Below are 13,428 nucleotides of genomic sequence, written 5' to 3' on the forward strand. Positions count from 1 at the left end.
TCCTTTCACTCCCATGTGGGGCTTCAGTACTGAGCGTAGCTTGTGGGTCTCCTGCCCTGATGTCCTAATCTCACCTGAATGCTCCTCTCGGCTTTTGGATTTGCACGAAAACCCCAGGTGGGGGGAAAGAACTGGTGCGGAGCCGACCTCTCAGCAGGTGTCGGGGTCACTCTAGGTCCTCAGAGCCAGCCACACGACAAAGAGCATGGCTGCTCTCAGTGTCAGGTGGGCAGACACACCATCCCTCACCTACAGATTGGGCCACAGAGCCAGTGGTCTCATTAGCAGACACCAGGAAGCTGTGTCCTGCGTTTCTCTCTCTCTCTCTCTCTCTAAATTCCTCTCACAGCAGGCTTTCTTCTCATTTCCTATATTTCTTCAAGATAAAAATGACATATACTGGGGAAGGGAACCAGGCATCCTTATAAATTAATGTTTCCCTTGGGGCCCCCCTCTCCCTTCAGTTAGGCTTCATGTCCCTCAAGGAAACAACTGGGTGCCCTGAGCTGCCCAGGGTGCCAGGGGGCTGGACAGGGCAGCTCAGAAGGATTCTGAACCTCTGGGGCTTCGACGAGGTGTTCCCAGGGTGTCTGGGGCTTGTCAAGACAGAGACGGTTTCAGAGGAAGGAGGCCCGCAGGCAGGCTGTCTAATCCTTCTGGGAGCGGCTTAGGGGATTGTCTTTTTCTGGCACCTGTTTGCCGCACTCGGCTCCTAGTGTGTCCCTCCCTCCGTAACCCCGGGCTGGGATTTAGCCTGAGCTGTGGCAGCTGGGCTCCTGGGGGCTCCCAGTGTGGCCCCCAGTCGTCCTTGTACCGGCCTGGACACCTCCTGTCCCTAGAGCCGGAACGGGCACAGGCCAAGGTCAGCGGGTCAGGCCTGCTCTGGACACAGGCATCCAGAGCTAACCCATGGCCCCTGGGGCCTGAGCAGTGGGAGGGGGCACTGGGATGGATTTCGGGTCCTTGGAGACGGTGGTGGCCAACTCTGCCTTCATTGCCGCCCGGGGCAGCTTCGATGGGAGCAGTGCCCCATCCTCCCGGGACAAGAAGTACCGGGCCAAGCTCAAGCTGCCTCCGCTCTCCAAGTGTGAGGCCCTCCGGGACAGCCTGGACCCGCAGTTCCAGGATGTGTGCTTGGAGCAGCCCATCGGCAAGCGGCTTTTCCAGCAGTTTCTGAAGGCCGATGAGAGGCACGTGCCGGCCCTGCAGCTCTGGAAGGACACTGAGGATTACGACACGGCAGATGACGACCTCCGGCCACAGAAGGCCCGGGCCATCCTGGCTGAGTACCTGGACCCCCAGGCCAAGCTTTTCTGCAGCTTCTTGGACGAGGGGACTGTGGTGAAGCTCCGGGAGGGGCCCGTGGAGAGTGGGGATGGGCTCTTTCAGCCCCTCCTGCAGGCCACCCTGGCCCACCTGAGCCAGGCCCCGTTCCAAGAGTACCTGGGCAGCCTGCACTTCCAGAGGTTCTTGCAGTGGAAGTGGCTGGAGGCCCAGCCAATGGGGGAGGACTGGTTCCTGGACTTCAGGGTGTTGGGGAAAGGTGGCTTTGGGGAGGTGTCGGCCTGCCAGATGAAGGCGACTGGCAAGATGTATGCGTGCAAAAAGCTGAACAAGAAGAGGCTGAAGAAAAGGAAAGGGTACCAGGTGGGCAGCGCGGCTGTGCACAGTGGAGGGCACGTTCTTAGATCTGGCAGCTGGGCGGGTGGGTTCAGCGGGCTGGGGCAGCCCTCAGGTGCTCTTTCAGCCCAGCCCGGCACCCCTCCCTGGCTGGCTGGCTCGCCTCGCCATTTGGACACAGAGCCCCCCCCCCCCCCCCCCCCCCCNACGCCCCCTCGCCCCCCCCCCCCCCCCCCCGCTGTGCAGCTGTTGGCTGGTTTCTAGTCCACCTGAGTCCCCTTGACCTGCGTTAGCCCCGTCCGTGCGCTGCAGCCGCGTGCCTGGCCGGAGTGCCGAGGCAAAGGACGCAGTGTGCGGCCTCTGCGATCCTCCCAGCTTGGGGCACAGTTTGTCCAGCTGCTCGTAACGATCAGCCTCATGCTCTGCCCACAAACGGATGAGCTGACGCTGTCCCTGGAAAGTGGCCTTTGTATTTGTTGGTGTGGATGACACCCCACGTTCTGTCATCCTTGGTTTCCACCAATACCACAAAACTCAGTAGCAGTGTTGGGGGAGGCTGTTGCGGGATTGTTCTCTGACTCTTTACTCTGAATTCCTGGAACTTGCCCAAGCCCTGGCGTTGCAGTGGCAGTGAGTTCACAGGGAACCTAGCCAGGGCTGGTGCCTGTCTTTTACGAGAGGCCGAGTCTGTCCATGATGTTGGGTGTAGGCTGTTCCCTGAAGGCAACCGTTTTCCAGGGACAGGGGTGAATGGAGGCACAGACAGGTCATTGTTGTGGGGGCCACTCTTTAACTGGCATCAGACCCCATTTAGGCAGGGTCAGGGAAAGCCGCTTAGTGTTTTAGGAGCTTGTCTCTCAGCCGCGCATTCGGTCCTGCATGCTCTTTGTCCTTCCCTCTGCCCACGTGCAGAATGCGTGGGGGGCAAACACAGCTTTTCAGGGCAAACATCAGCTGCCATGGAGCACCCCTCCGGGATGGTGCTCTCCGCCTGGGACTTCGGGGGGAAGCAGTCATTCCTCCCTCTGAACTGTCAGCCTATGATTTTAATCCAACAATTAGAGCACAACAGTGTTTTCTCCCCCAAGTTCAGGACCCTCGTTGAACTTAATACGAAGTAAAAGCAACCCCAAACCTTTCCATGCAGTGTGGTTAGAAAGAGGCCTCTTCCAACATCAAGAATTCCTCCTTCGGAAAAAGATTCTACTTTTCTTTTCCAAGCACACTTTTAAAAACATGTTAAATGGATATCATGAGTTTTTAAAATAAAGACAGCAAAGGAACTGAGTTGCAGGGTGGCTTGGGACCTCAGCTGTCCTCTGTTCTGCCTGGCCCGGAGGAAAGGGGCTGAGACCCCGGCAGGACGATCTGTTAGATGTGTGGAAGGATGGGGAAGGAAGCCAGCAGCGGCCAGGCCCCAGGGCTGGCTCCCTCACCGGACATTTTTAAGGCTGGTTGGCCGCAGGCTCCAGGAGACCCGGAATTCTCTGTATACAACTAATTTGTACGTCTGTTCAAGTTATGTGCAATTGCTTTGTGCATACCACTTTTTAAAAGATTTTATTTATGTATTTATTTTTAGAGAGAGGGTAAGAGGGGAGAAAGAGAGGGAGAGAAACATCGATGTGAGAGAGAAACGTCAATTAGCTGCCTCTTGTAGGTGCCCCACCAGGGGACTGAACCCACAATCTATGCACGAGCCCTGACCAGGAATTGAACTGGAGACCTTTTGCTTTGTGGGACGATGCTCAGCCCAAAGAGCCACACTGGTCAGAGCGCAAACTGCTCTTAAAGCGTATTTGCAATTCTGTTTCTAGTTTATCAGAACGTTTTCTGGTTTGCGGAACTCGGTTTTTTTATGGCAATGTCGCGTCCCTGCCTGAGCCTGGGTACCTCTTCGACACCTTGCTTTTCAGGGTGCTATGGTAGAGAAGAAGATCCTGACGAAAGTGCACAGCAGGTTCATAGTCTCTCTGGCCTATGCGTTCGAAACCAAAACTGACCTCTGTCTGGTGATGACCATCATGAATGGCGGCGACTTAAGGTGAACGGGTTCCTTTCCTCTTCTGCCCGGGAGCTGGAATGGGAGAGCTCATGCAGCCCTCTGGGGAAGGGGGTCTCTGGGGAAGGGGGTCTCTGGGGCCCAGCAGGTCCTGCAGGCTAAACACTGAGGCCCCAAACGACCAGACACCTTACTGACCCAACACGGGACTGCCGGGCACACCCTGCCTTCCCAAGATTGCACTTCCATCCGAGCCGCGGTCACACTCCTGTGGTTGGGCTAGAACAGCACAGGCCCCCGCATAGTCTGCCTTCAGGTACCACATCTACAACGTGGATGAGGAGAACCCTGGCTTCCAGGAGCCGCGTGCTGTCTTCTACACGGCCCAGATCGTCAGCGGCCTGGAGCACCTGCACCAGAGGGGCATCGTCTACCGGGACCTCAAGCCCGAGAACGTGCTTCTGGATGATGAAGGTGAGGAGGCTGCCTCCCCCACCCGCCCCCTCCCCCTCCCCTTGCCCGGCTGGACGTTGTGGCCCCACAGGTCATCTGGGGGGGGGGGGATGGGGCTGGTTTTGACAAGTGCTCGTCAAAGCTTTAAGTGGCACCAGGACACTTCTGAAGCTCATTTATTGTTCCCTTAGCCACTTTGCAATAGAATGGCATTATCTCCAAATGCAGATTTTTGGCTGGATTTGATGAAATTTGGTGTGTAAAGAGGCATCTAGAGCTACAAGGAGTTAGTCCAGGATGTCTATAGTGTCTGGGCTATTGGCAAACAGTTAATATTTTACGGCCAAATTCCCCCCCCCGTCACTCTCTTCTTTCCGCCTTCTCTGTGAAGTCAAACTGGGATTCTTCCCGGAAAATAAGCAGAGATTCAGGCTGTCCTCATATCCCTTTAGAGCTCCCTCCCTTTCTGCCACCAAGTCACACACATGGATGGGCATCATCAGAGGCTGTAGCACAGAGTTTGGGGGAGAGAGAGCGGGGTGGGGGGGAACTGAACTGGGGTGGGTTATGCCGGAATCAGGTTGCAGGTGCTGTGGGACCCCTCAGTCCCCTTGTGGTCTGTCTGGGGAGCAGAGGCCCCTGGGTGCCGAGGCCTCATCCACCCACCTGGAGTGTGCATGTGATTATGTGAATGCATGTGTGTGTGCCAAAACATGCACATGGGTGTGTACATGTACAAGCACTTGTGTACATGTGTGCACATTCATGTGATGTATGTGCACATGTGTGCAGAGGCCTGCCATTGGCTCATGTGGGCTCCAGAAACATCAGGTGCCTTTGTTCTTGGAGCCACGTGTGACCGTTCCCCATGTTTGCTTTTCAGGCAACGTCCGAATCTCTGACCTTGGGCTGGCTGTGGAGCTGAAGGAAGGGCAGACCAAGACCAAGGGCTACGCAGGGACCCCAGGTGAGGGCCTGAGAGCAAGGGTAGGAGTCGCCCTTCTTAGGGGGAGGAGTGAAGTCTCAGGGGTTCTACAGGGTCCCCATAGCCCAGACCTGGTGGCATGGTGAGGGCTGGGGGTTCATAGGGAAGCGGCTCCCTCAGCCCTAGAGCAAAGATTAGAACCGGAAGGACTGGCTAGTGGGCTAGCACAGCTGCGTTGGGAGCCTGCCCCTGCTGCAGGTATGACCCCTCCCCCGGAGAAATTGCTATTGGTTTTAACATGCAGCCCCTTCTGTGATGAAGGTTTTCAGTGTTTTTTGTTTTGTCTTGTGTTTCAGAATTCTCTCAATTCTTGGGCTGTGGGCTTTTGTGGGGTGAGGGGGATACCTGTCACCAAAGTGTACACCACCCTCATCTGTGGCTTTATTTAGGGAAAGGTCCAATCTTGACTTTTCTAGATCCTCAGCCAAAGTCTATGGAGTTCCACTCCTGGCATGAGTCTGTGAGTGGAAACGCCACTCACGTATTTCAAGGTGATTCAGATCATTAGGGGGAAGGCCCAGAAAACTCCAAAACTAGGGTGTGAAGTAGTTTGACCTCAAGGATATCGCCTGACCTTGTTTGTGCTGAGCACAAGCGCCCTGCTGGACACTAGAGGGCCCCATAGGCTTTGCTGTGGCCACTGAGCTGGCCTGCAACTGTACTTTGAACACACCGTCAAAGCTTTCCAGGTGGGTGGTTCTCTCCACAGGTGCGTGCAGGTGTGGCTCTGAGCTTCTGGGCTCAGGTGCAGCGTGTGACCCTCAAACGGCTGCAGCAGAGGCTGAAGTCAGAGTAACTTAGAAGGCTGGGCACCCAGCAGAGCCACAGGGGGCTGCTTNCTGGACACTAGAGGGCCCCATAGGCTTTGCTGTGGCCACTGAGCTGGGCTGCAACTGTACTTTGAGCATACCGTCAAAGCTTTCCAGGTGGGTGGTTCTCTCCACAGGTGCGTGCAGGTGTGGCTCTGAGCTTCTGGGCTCAGGTGCAGCGTGTGACCCTCAAACGGCTGCAGCAGAGGCTGAAGTCAGAGTAACTTAGAAGGCTGGGCACCCAGCAGAGCCACAGGGGGCTGCTTCTGGATCCTTCTTTAGCTCCTTTGCACCATGCCAGCCCTAGGCCCCAGCTAGAGCCAGGGCCTCTGAGCCTCTGTAAACAGGGGACTCAACTTGGCTGGTGCTGTGCCAGCCCAGTGGCATATGCCTAAGAGACATAAGACTTGCTCTTCGTCCCCAGTGAGTTTCTAGACAGGAGGGGAAGATGAGTCCACACGCGGAAGAATTAGTAATGAAACTGAGGTAACATTCATTCATTCACTTGTTCATTCATTCATTCATTCATTCACTTGTTCATTCATTCATTCATTCATTCAAACAACAAATACTTGCTGTTGGCTCTTGATTTGCCCCAGGTGCCATGTGAGACACTAAAGGTACAGAAAGACTCATCATTAGGGACTGATTTGGGTGGGACAGACTAGAGCTGCCACTGAGTCACTTGTCACAGGAGATGTTTGTACCCCTGTGGTCCAATTGGCCTGTCTCTCGGGCCCCATTTTAATCTGGAAGTTGTGGTTCGCTGAACACACCTTTTTCAGGAGTCTGAACAGTCTGGACAACGATGTGGTTCTCTGAAAAAGCAGAACTTACGAAGTTGTATTCAGGGCCAGGAGGTTCTTCAGAGTTTGACTCCTGCCACCTCTTGGGGGAGAAACGGTTTGCAGTCACATCAGCGTGGCCAGTGCTGCCAAGCGCATCTCCCTCTTAGAAACTCACCGTGAGCGCTGGTACATTGAGGACAAGGAAGAATCCGAGCTCAATGGACACGACCAGCTTTGCTCACCTCAGCATGTCTAAAGGCATCAGCACGGAAGTCGGTCCCAGCTGGTAACACCTGCCCTGGCCCCAGAAACCGGCCTTCCCATGCACTGATCTGGCCTCTACACAGTGGCAGTTAGGGAATAGAAGCCTGAGTCTTGCTGACCTTCAACATGCAGAGCTCAGCACCTAGCCCCAGTACCTCACGTATGGCACAGACCTGGCCTGGGAACAGATGAGGTCATGGTGGGCAGCTGACCAGCTCCTGGAGGCTGGAACCAGCCAGACACAGCCATCTGACAAGTCCTTATTTGCTTTGCTGAACATGACACCCTCTACCCAAGACAGTGGCATAAAGCACATGATTAGGAGCGTATGAGTCAGACTGCATGGTATTTAGGCACACGGACCCAACACTGGCTGCAGATGTGGACGCCAGGCTCCAAGACCATCTGTTACTGTGACCTCGGGGAAGTTGCTCACCCTTCCTCACCCGTACAAGGGTTGTAATTATCACATGCGGACTACACTGTGAGAAAACAATGGATATATGTCCTAAAAATAAGAGAGACCATGACTTCCCACCCAGAATTTTATACCCAGTCAAACTATCAGTTAAGTACTAAGGCAAAATAAAGGTAGTTTCAGATACAAAAGTTCTCAAAAACTTACCTCAGCATCCTTCCTCAGGAAGCTATTTGGTCAAAATAAGGGACTCAACCCAAAGCAGAGTGTCTAGGAAACAGGACACAAAGAGAGACCAAAAGTTTCATGACGACAGGGACATTCTAGGCAGGCTGTACACCAGAATCCATATTAGAGCAGTCAGAAGCTTCCAGAAGACTGTCTGATGAGGACGAAGTTGATAAAATATTTCATATACCAGAACATGACACGTATTAGAGAATAGTCCAAGAATTTAGGATGAAATTGATAGAACACAGAGAATGAAGCAAAGGAAAGAAAAGATAAGTTTTACTGGGAAAACCTGTAAAAACATGTCAGAAAGGAAATATAACTGGGGTTGAGTTTTTGGTTCAGTGGGGAATAGTGAGAGCTGAGAGCTGACCAGCCAGATGACGTATCAGGAGAGGATGAGGGAGAAGTGTGGGCAGGGTGGGGAGGAAAGAGGAATGGACCCCTCAGCTTCCCGAACAAGGAGTCAGCTCAGGAGGCCCTGGCGGGAACTGCAAAACCAGTGATGTAAGCCCGTTACTTAGACGTATGGGTACCAATTCCAAAATAACCAGCCAGAAGGATTCTGAAATGGGGATGAGGTGGAGGAGGAAGGTCAGGGCACTGTTATTTTTAGAAACAGGTCCTGTAGAACTAGCTGATCCCTTTTGTGCCTGAGTAATTTTGCTAAAAATGAAAGCCAAGTTACAGAAGGACCATTAGGTGGAGTGATAGTGGGTTTAGCTACCACACAAAGGACAATGTAACGGTTCGAAGCTCAGATGCTTGGGCTGGATGGTCTCTGTTTCCTGCTGTCCATGTCATCACGGACGAGTTAGTTTCAGAATAACAGGGAAAAGTAACGGCACCTCTCGGTGTCAGCGGGATTAAACGAGGTCACTGTGCACCTTCCCCTGCCACACAGTAAGCATGCAATGGGGTCAGCTAGAATAAGGGCCGCTTAAGGGCACTGATTCCCAAATTCACAGCAAGGCCTCCCTGAGTGTTGAGACCCCGGACTTGGCTGGCACCCCTCAGTTTCAGCCTCCAGTGTGGTTCCTGGGACAACCCTTCCCCTCCTTGCCCTTTAGGGAAGCATCTTGTAGTGCCTGTGTCTGCAACCCTCACCACCACAAAGGTCACACTCATACCTGAGACCCAAGCAAGAACCACCAGTCTGTCCGTCACAGTGTGCCTAAGGGGACACGAGGCTTCACACCATCTGTGTGGGGAGGTGCTTCTTAATCAGGGGCAATTTTCTCCTAGGAGCCACTCGGCGGCATCTGGAAACATTTTGGTTGTCACAACTTGGGGGCGGGGCAGGTACTAACCAGTGGGTGGAGGCCAGGGGTGCTGCAGCCCCATCACAGGATTTTCTGCCCCAAGTGCCACGTGCGAGACCCCCAGGCCAAGCATGCCTGGAAGCATCGGTTCTGTGCTCGCCGCTGCCGTGCAGCCGCACCTCTGAGTCCTCACTGTGCTCCTGCTCGGCAGGTTTCATGGCCCCCGAGCTCCTGCGGGGTGAGGAGTACGGCTTTTCCGTGGATTACTTTGCCCTGGGTGTCACGCTGTATGAGATGATCTCTGCCAGAGGACCCTTCCGAGCCCGGGGAGAGAAGGTAGGACAAGGTGGGCTAGCCGGTGGCCCTGCAGCTGTCCCTCTGTGATGCTCCTTGTTGGGTGGGGTGTCAAAAGAGCAGGCGTCGCTGCAGCTGAAATCTTGAGCACTAGGCTTCTCGTGGTAGATCCTTCATGAGCAGGAGAGAGGGGACACAGCGATTTCTTGTCATGTAGCTCCTGACACTGAGGAGAGAGACGGGACAAGAGATGCCCAAGCTGTGGTGCCCAGCACCCCTCCCCTGCCTCACTGAGCCCCCTGGGTCCCTTTGACAGCCTTCACACTCTTCACAGCAGACAAATACCAAGAATGCTCTTCCCCGATGCTAAGATGCTGCAGGCCCTGGGCCAGGCACCGCGCAGCACAAAAGCTCTTTTGAATGTCCCAGAGGACAGTGGACATTCCATGCTGTGCCCTGACTCCCAGCCTCCCACACTCCTCCTGTGCTGTCTGCCCCCGTGTCTCCATGGACTAGCAGTGAGGAGGCCGGGTGAGAGAGGAGGTGCCTCTGGGGCCTGGGGGTGAACTGCAGTCTTTAGACACAGCACCTGACCCACCCACCTCAGTCTGACAGGTGCCCCGCCCATCACTTCCTTCTGCCTGGACACCCTAGTGTGTCCCGCTCTGGCCCCAATCCCATCTCCCTACAACAGTGGCAGGAACAAACGAAGTCTACAGTCTTCTGAGAGTCTCCTCACGTGACTGACACACTGGGTCACCATGTCTTTGCGATGGCAGCTCAAACTCTAGGAACCACTTCCCTCTCCTGACTTCCAACAGCTCAGAAGAGCAAAATGAGACAAAACAGCCAGGGCCACGGTAGGAGCTCCCAGCTCCCACCTCAGAGCCCTCGCTGGCCCCACAGCCCCAGCCAGAAGCCTATTTTCTGCATGCATGTAAGCATGGCGAGATGTACATAAGCTTCTGTGAGATGCCCAAAGTGAACCCACCGCGGTCCATCAGCACCGCGGAGCCCGACTCCACAGGGACAGGAAGGAGGGAACATTGATACACTCACAGCACAACAGGCCTCAGAATCATTACAGTCAAGGAGAGAGGCCAGACGGAAGGGTAACTCTGGACGATTTCATTGCGGGAGATTTTAGGAAAGCTGTTGTATTGTGAGAGGAGGCAGGTAAGTGTTTGGCGGAGGCAGGCTGCAGAGGGCACAGGGGACTTGGGGGAGTGGTGGTGGGGGGTCTCTGCAGACTGATCGAAACCCTCCGGCTTGGGTCACCGAAGGCAGAGCTTTGTGACGGGTCTATTGTGTTCTGTAAAGCTGATTCAGCGAGACAGAACAGACGCTCCCCCAGGTTCCTGTTCAGTGAGAAGACCTCTCTACCAGCTCTGGTCTCCCAAGTTGACTTTTTATTTTTGTTTTTTTTCTTCTCGGGTAGCTAAGGAGTGGTTGTATATAAGTTGCCGCAGTATCAATCAGGATTCCCTGAGCTACCCCACACCCCAAGTTTGGCCAGCACCTTTAGGGTTCCACTCCACCCACCTGAGCTATTAAGCCATTTAATTGCTACCACGCTGGGGAGGGGAGCTCACTCAGGTTCCTGTCACCTCTGCTTCTGTGTGAATGCGGGGCCGGCTTCTTTCTGGGAAGAGCCCTGGCCCAGCCTGGGCACCACCAGGGGCTGTGCCATCTCCTAGAGCCCAAGGTGCCAGCTCTGGTGATATTGGGGAGGTCGGCAAGGGTTTCACGTGATGTGCATCCCCCTGTGCAGGTGGAGAACAAGGAGCTCAAGCACAGGATCCTCACGGAGGCAGTCAAGTACACAGACAAGTTCAGCCAGGCCAGCAAGGACTTCTGTGAGGCGCTGCTGGAGAAGGACCCGGAGAAGCGTCTGGGGTTCAGAGATGGGACTTGTGATGGGCTCCGCATCAACCCTCTCTTTAAAGACATTAACTGGAGGCAGCTGGAGGCCGGTACTGTTGGAAGGCCCTTGGGTCTGGGGCCCGCAGGGTGTGGGTCTGTTGGGTGGCTCTTGCTCGACCCACTTCCCTGTTGGTATTGTCCAGGCTTAGCTCAACATCAACAGAGCAGAGTCGTCCGATTGATACCCCTCTGGTAGCTGCCCTCTTGCCCCTGGTAAAACCTCCACCCTCCAGCATTCTGTTCAATCCCTACACACGCCCGAACTGGGTGCTGATGGAGCAGGCTTTTTGGGAAATCTGTCAGAGGTCAGAAAAGGTTGGATGAGGTAGGCAGGGAATGTGCTGGCTTACTTCTGACCCAAACCTGCTGTTCTGCATTTCCACACCCTGTTCGTCCCCAGAGCCCAGGACCCCCGTCGAGGCAGGACTGATGGAAGCTGTCTGCTCAGGAGGCATTCACTCATTCACTCATACATTCACTCAACCAGCACTTGTTATCAAGCACCATGTGCGAGATAGTGTGTGTGTGCGCATGTGCATGTGTCTGTGGGAGAGGAGGTGGGACACAGCCACATGTCCGGAACTTATAGCCGGGATATGTAAACATGTGACTAGATGGAGGGAGCCCTGGGGTGACGGAGCAGTGAGGAGCAAAGGCCTCAGTAAGAGATGTCACTTGTGCAGGGAAGGGTCAGGGCAGAGGTGGCTCCAGGAGGACCTGGTGACGGGCTCCATTGGCCAGGAGAGCTGCCCAGGGTGGGGTGAAGTCACACAGCTCTGAGAGGTCAGAACCAGGACAAGCTGCAGCCAGGAAGTCAGCCCTTAGGTCACTGCAATGGTCTGGCCAGCCAGAGACCATGAGCTGAGAGGAGGGATGGGGGTGAGGGGTGAGAGAAAGGCAGGGTCAGTCTAGGCAGGAGTCCCGGGTGACCAAAGGTCTGTGTCTGCTGACCGAGAATCCAGGGTCCTTGAGCAGCTCAGAGAGAAGAGCTGCTTTGGGAAAATGATGAGAGGTTCAGCTCTGAGAATGTTGGGTTCCAGGTGTCTGACTGGCAGACGGTGATTCCCCACAGGAGGCTGGCACAAGGGGGCGTGTCTAGGGTCGCACTGCTGGTGGATGTGGCTGTGCGAGGCAAGAACATGCTGTCCTTCACGCTGGGGCCATGGGAGATGCCCAGGACCCCCTTGGGTGTGCTGATTTCGGTGTTAGCAGCCCAGACAGCCGTCCAGGCAGGGTGGTGGCAAGGCATGGCCCTGCTCGCCCAGCAAGGAGGACTCCTCGGCAGATGGCTGTTTCCTAATGTTGTGCATCATTTCATATCTGTGTTTTCTGTCCTCCGACAGGGATGCTGATACCCCCCTTCATCCCAGACTCCAGAACGGTCTATGCAAAGAACATCCAGGACGTAGGGGCCTTTTCCACAGTCAAGGGTGTGGTCTTTGACAAAGCAGACACGGAGTTCTTCCAGGAATTTGCCACTGGCAACTGCTCCATTCCCTGGCAGGAGGAGATGATTGAGACGGGCACCTTTGGGGAGCTGAACGTGTGGCGTGCTGACGGGCAGATGCCCGATGACATGACAGGGAACACCGTGGAGGAGGCCGCCCCCTCCTCCAAGTCAGGGATGTGTCTGCTTTCCTAGGTGTGGAGGAAGGGGGACCTCCCGCAGCTGGCAGGGATGGACAGGGCTTCATGTGTCAGGGGAGCCCACCGTGGTGACAGGCAGCTCCCTGGGCCAGGCTGCTGGTGCGGCCGAGCTGCTCACAGCAGGGTCAGGAGAAAGGAGGCCCAGAGCCATCAGGATTCCCAGCCCCGGGGGTCAGGAGCTCCAGCTTGTACATAGTCCACTTCTTTTGTCCCATGTCACTCAAAGAAAGACACAGCAATGGCTCCCAGACAGAGTACACCAGCAATGCCTGCCTGTCCAGGCTCTCCTGTGGACATGCAAGTTGGCAGTGGTGTTGGGCGGTGGGCAGACGGCTGCTCAGAAGAGAGGATGCTCAGTTTGGGTTTCCTGGCACCTTAACTGCGACTTCCAAGTGCCCCATCGAGGTGGAAACCTTCTCGTGGTTGGTCCAGGGGTTGGCGAACCACAGTCCTCGGTCTCCCAGGCACCATGAGAGAGGCCTCGCTGTGGACCTTGGCCTGGTACCCCTTCACACACAGTTCTGGGTCCTCCTGCCACCCAGTCACTGCCAGGACCCTGGGGACATGCCATCAGCTCCCCTGCACCCTCAGGAGAAGAGTGGATCTTGAACAATGAATGACTTCAGAGGGTTGCTGGCCAAACACTAGGCCCCAGCTACCTCCGACTTGCTCTAGAGCCTGCATAGAAGAGAGGGCGTGTCCCCTGAGCACTGTGCAAAGCACAGAGGGTGT

At 55.2% G+C, this 13,428-nt stretch overlaps 1 protein-coding gene across 1 annotated transcript; it reads left to right on the top strand.

The window, feature by feature from the left end:
* Window positions 1-619: 619 nt before the first annotated feature.
* GRK1 (G protein-coupled receptor kinase 1) lies at window positions 620-12,940 on the top strand. Its single transcript, XM_037042092.1, has 7 exons — window positions 620-1,647; window positions 3,537-3,664; window positions 3,939-4,096; window positions 4,959-5,042; window positions 9,044-9,168; window positions 10,898-11,099; window positions 12,393-12,940. The coding sequence occupies exons 1-7, from the start codon at window positions 949-951 to the stop codon at window positions 12,689-12,691; spliced, it is 1,695 nt and encodes a 564-aa protein (XP_036897987.1). The 5' UTR covers window positions 620-948; the 3' UTR covers window positions 12,692-12,940.
* The last annotated feature ends 488 nt before the right edge of the window (window positions 12,941-13,428 follow it).

Source organism: Sturnira hondurensis, unplaced genomic scaffold (assembly GCF_014824575.4).
Source record: "Sturnira hondurensis isolate 20B ecotype Veracruz unplaced genomic scaffold, ASM1482457v3 Scaffold0003681, whole genome shotgun sequence".
NCBI lineage: Eukaryota > Metazoa > Chordata > Mammalia > Chiroptera > Phyllostomidae > Sturnira > Sturnira hondurensis.

Excerpts from the sequence above, each read along its gene's own strand:
- GRK1 (XM_037042092.1), top strand. The coding sequence starts at position 949 with ATGGATTTCGGGTCCTTGGAGACGGTGGTGGCCAACTCTGCCTTCATT. Across the intron at positions 3,665-3,938 it reads ATGAATGGCGGCGACTTAAG|GTACCACATCTACAACGTGG; the intron begins GTGAACGGGTTC and ends GTCTGCCTTCAG. Across the intron at positions 9,169-10,897 it reads TCCGAGCCCGGGGAGAGAAG|GTGGAGAACAAGGAGCTCAA; the intron begins GTAGGACAAGGT and ends CCCCCTGTGCAG.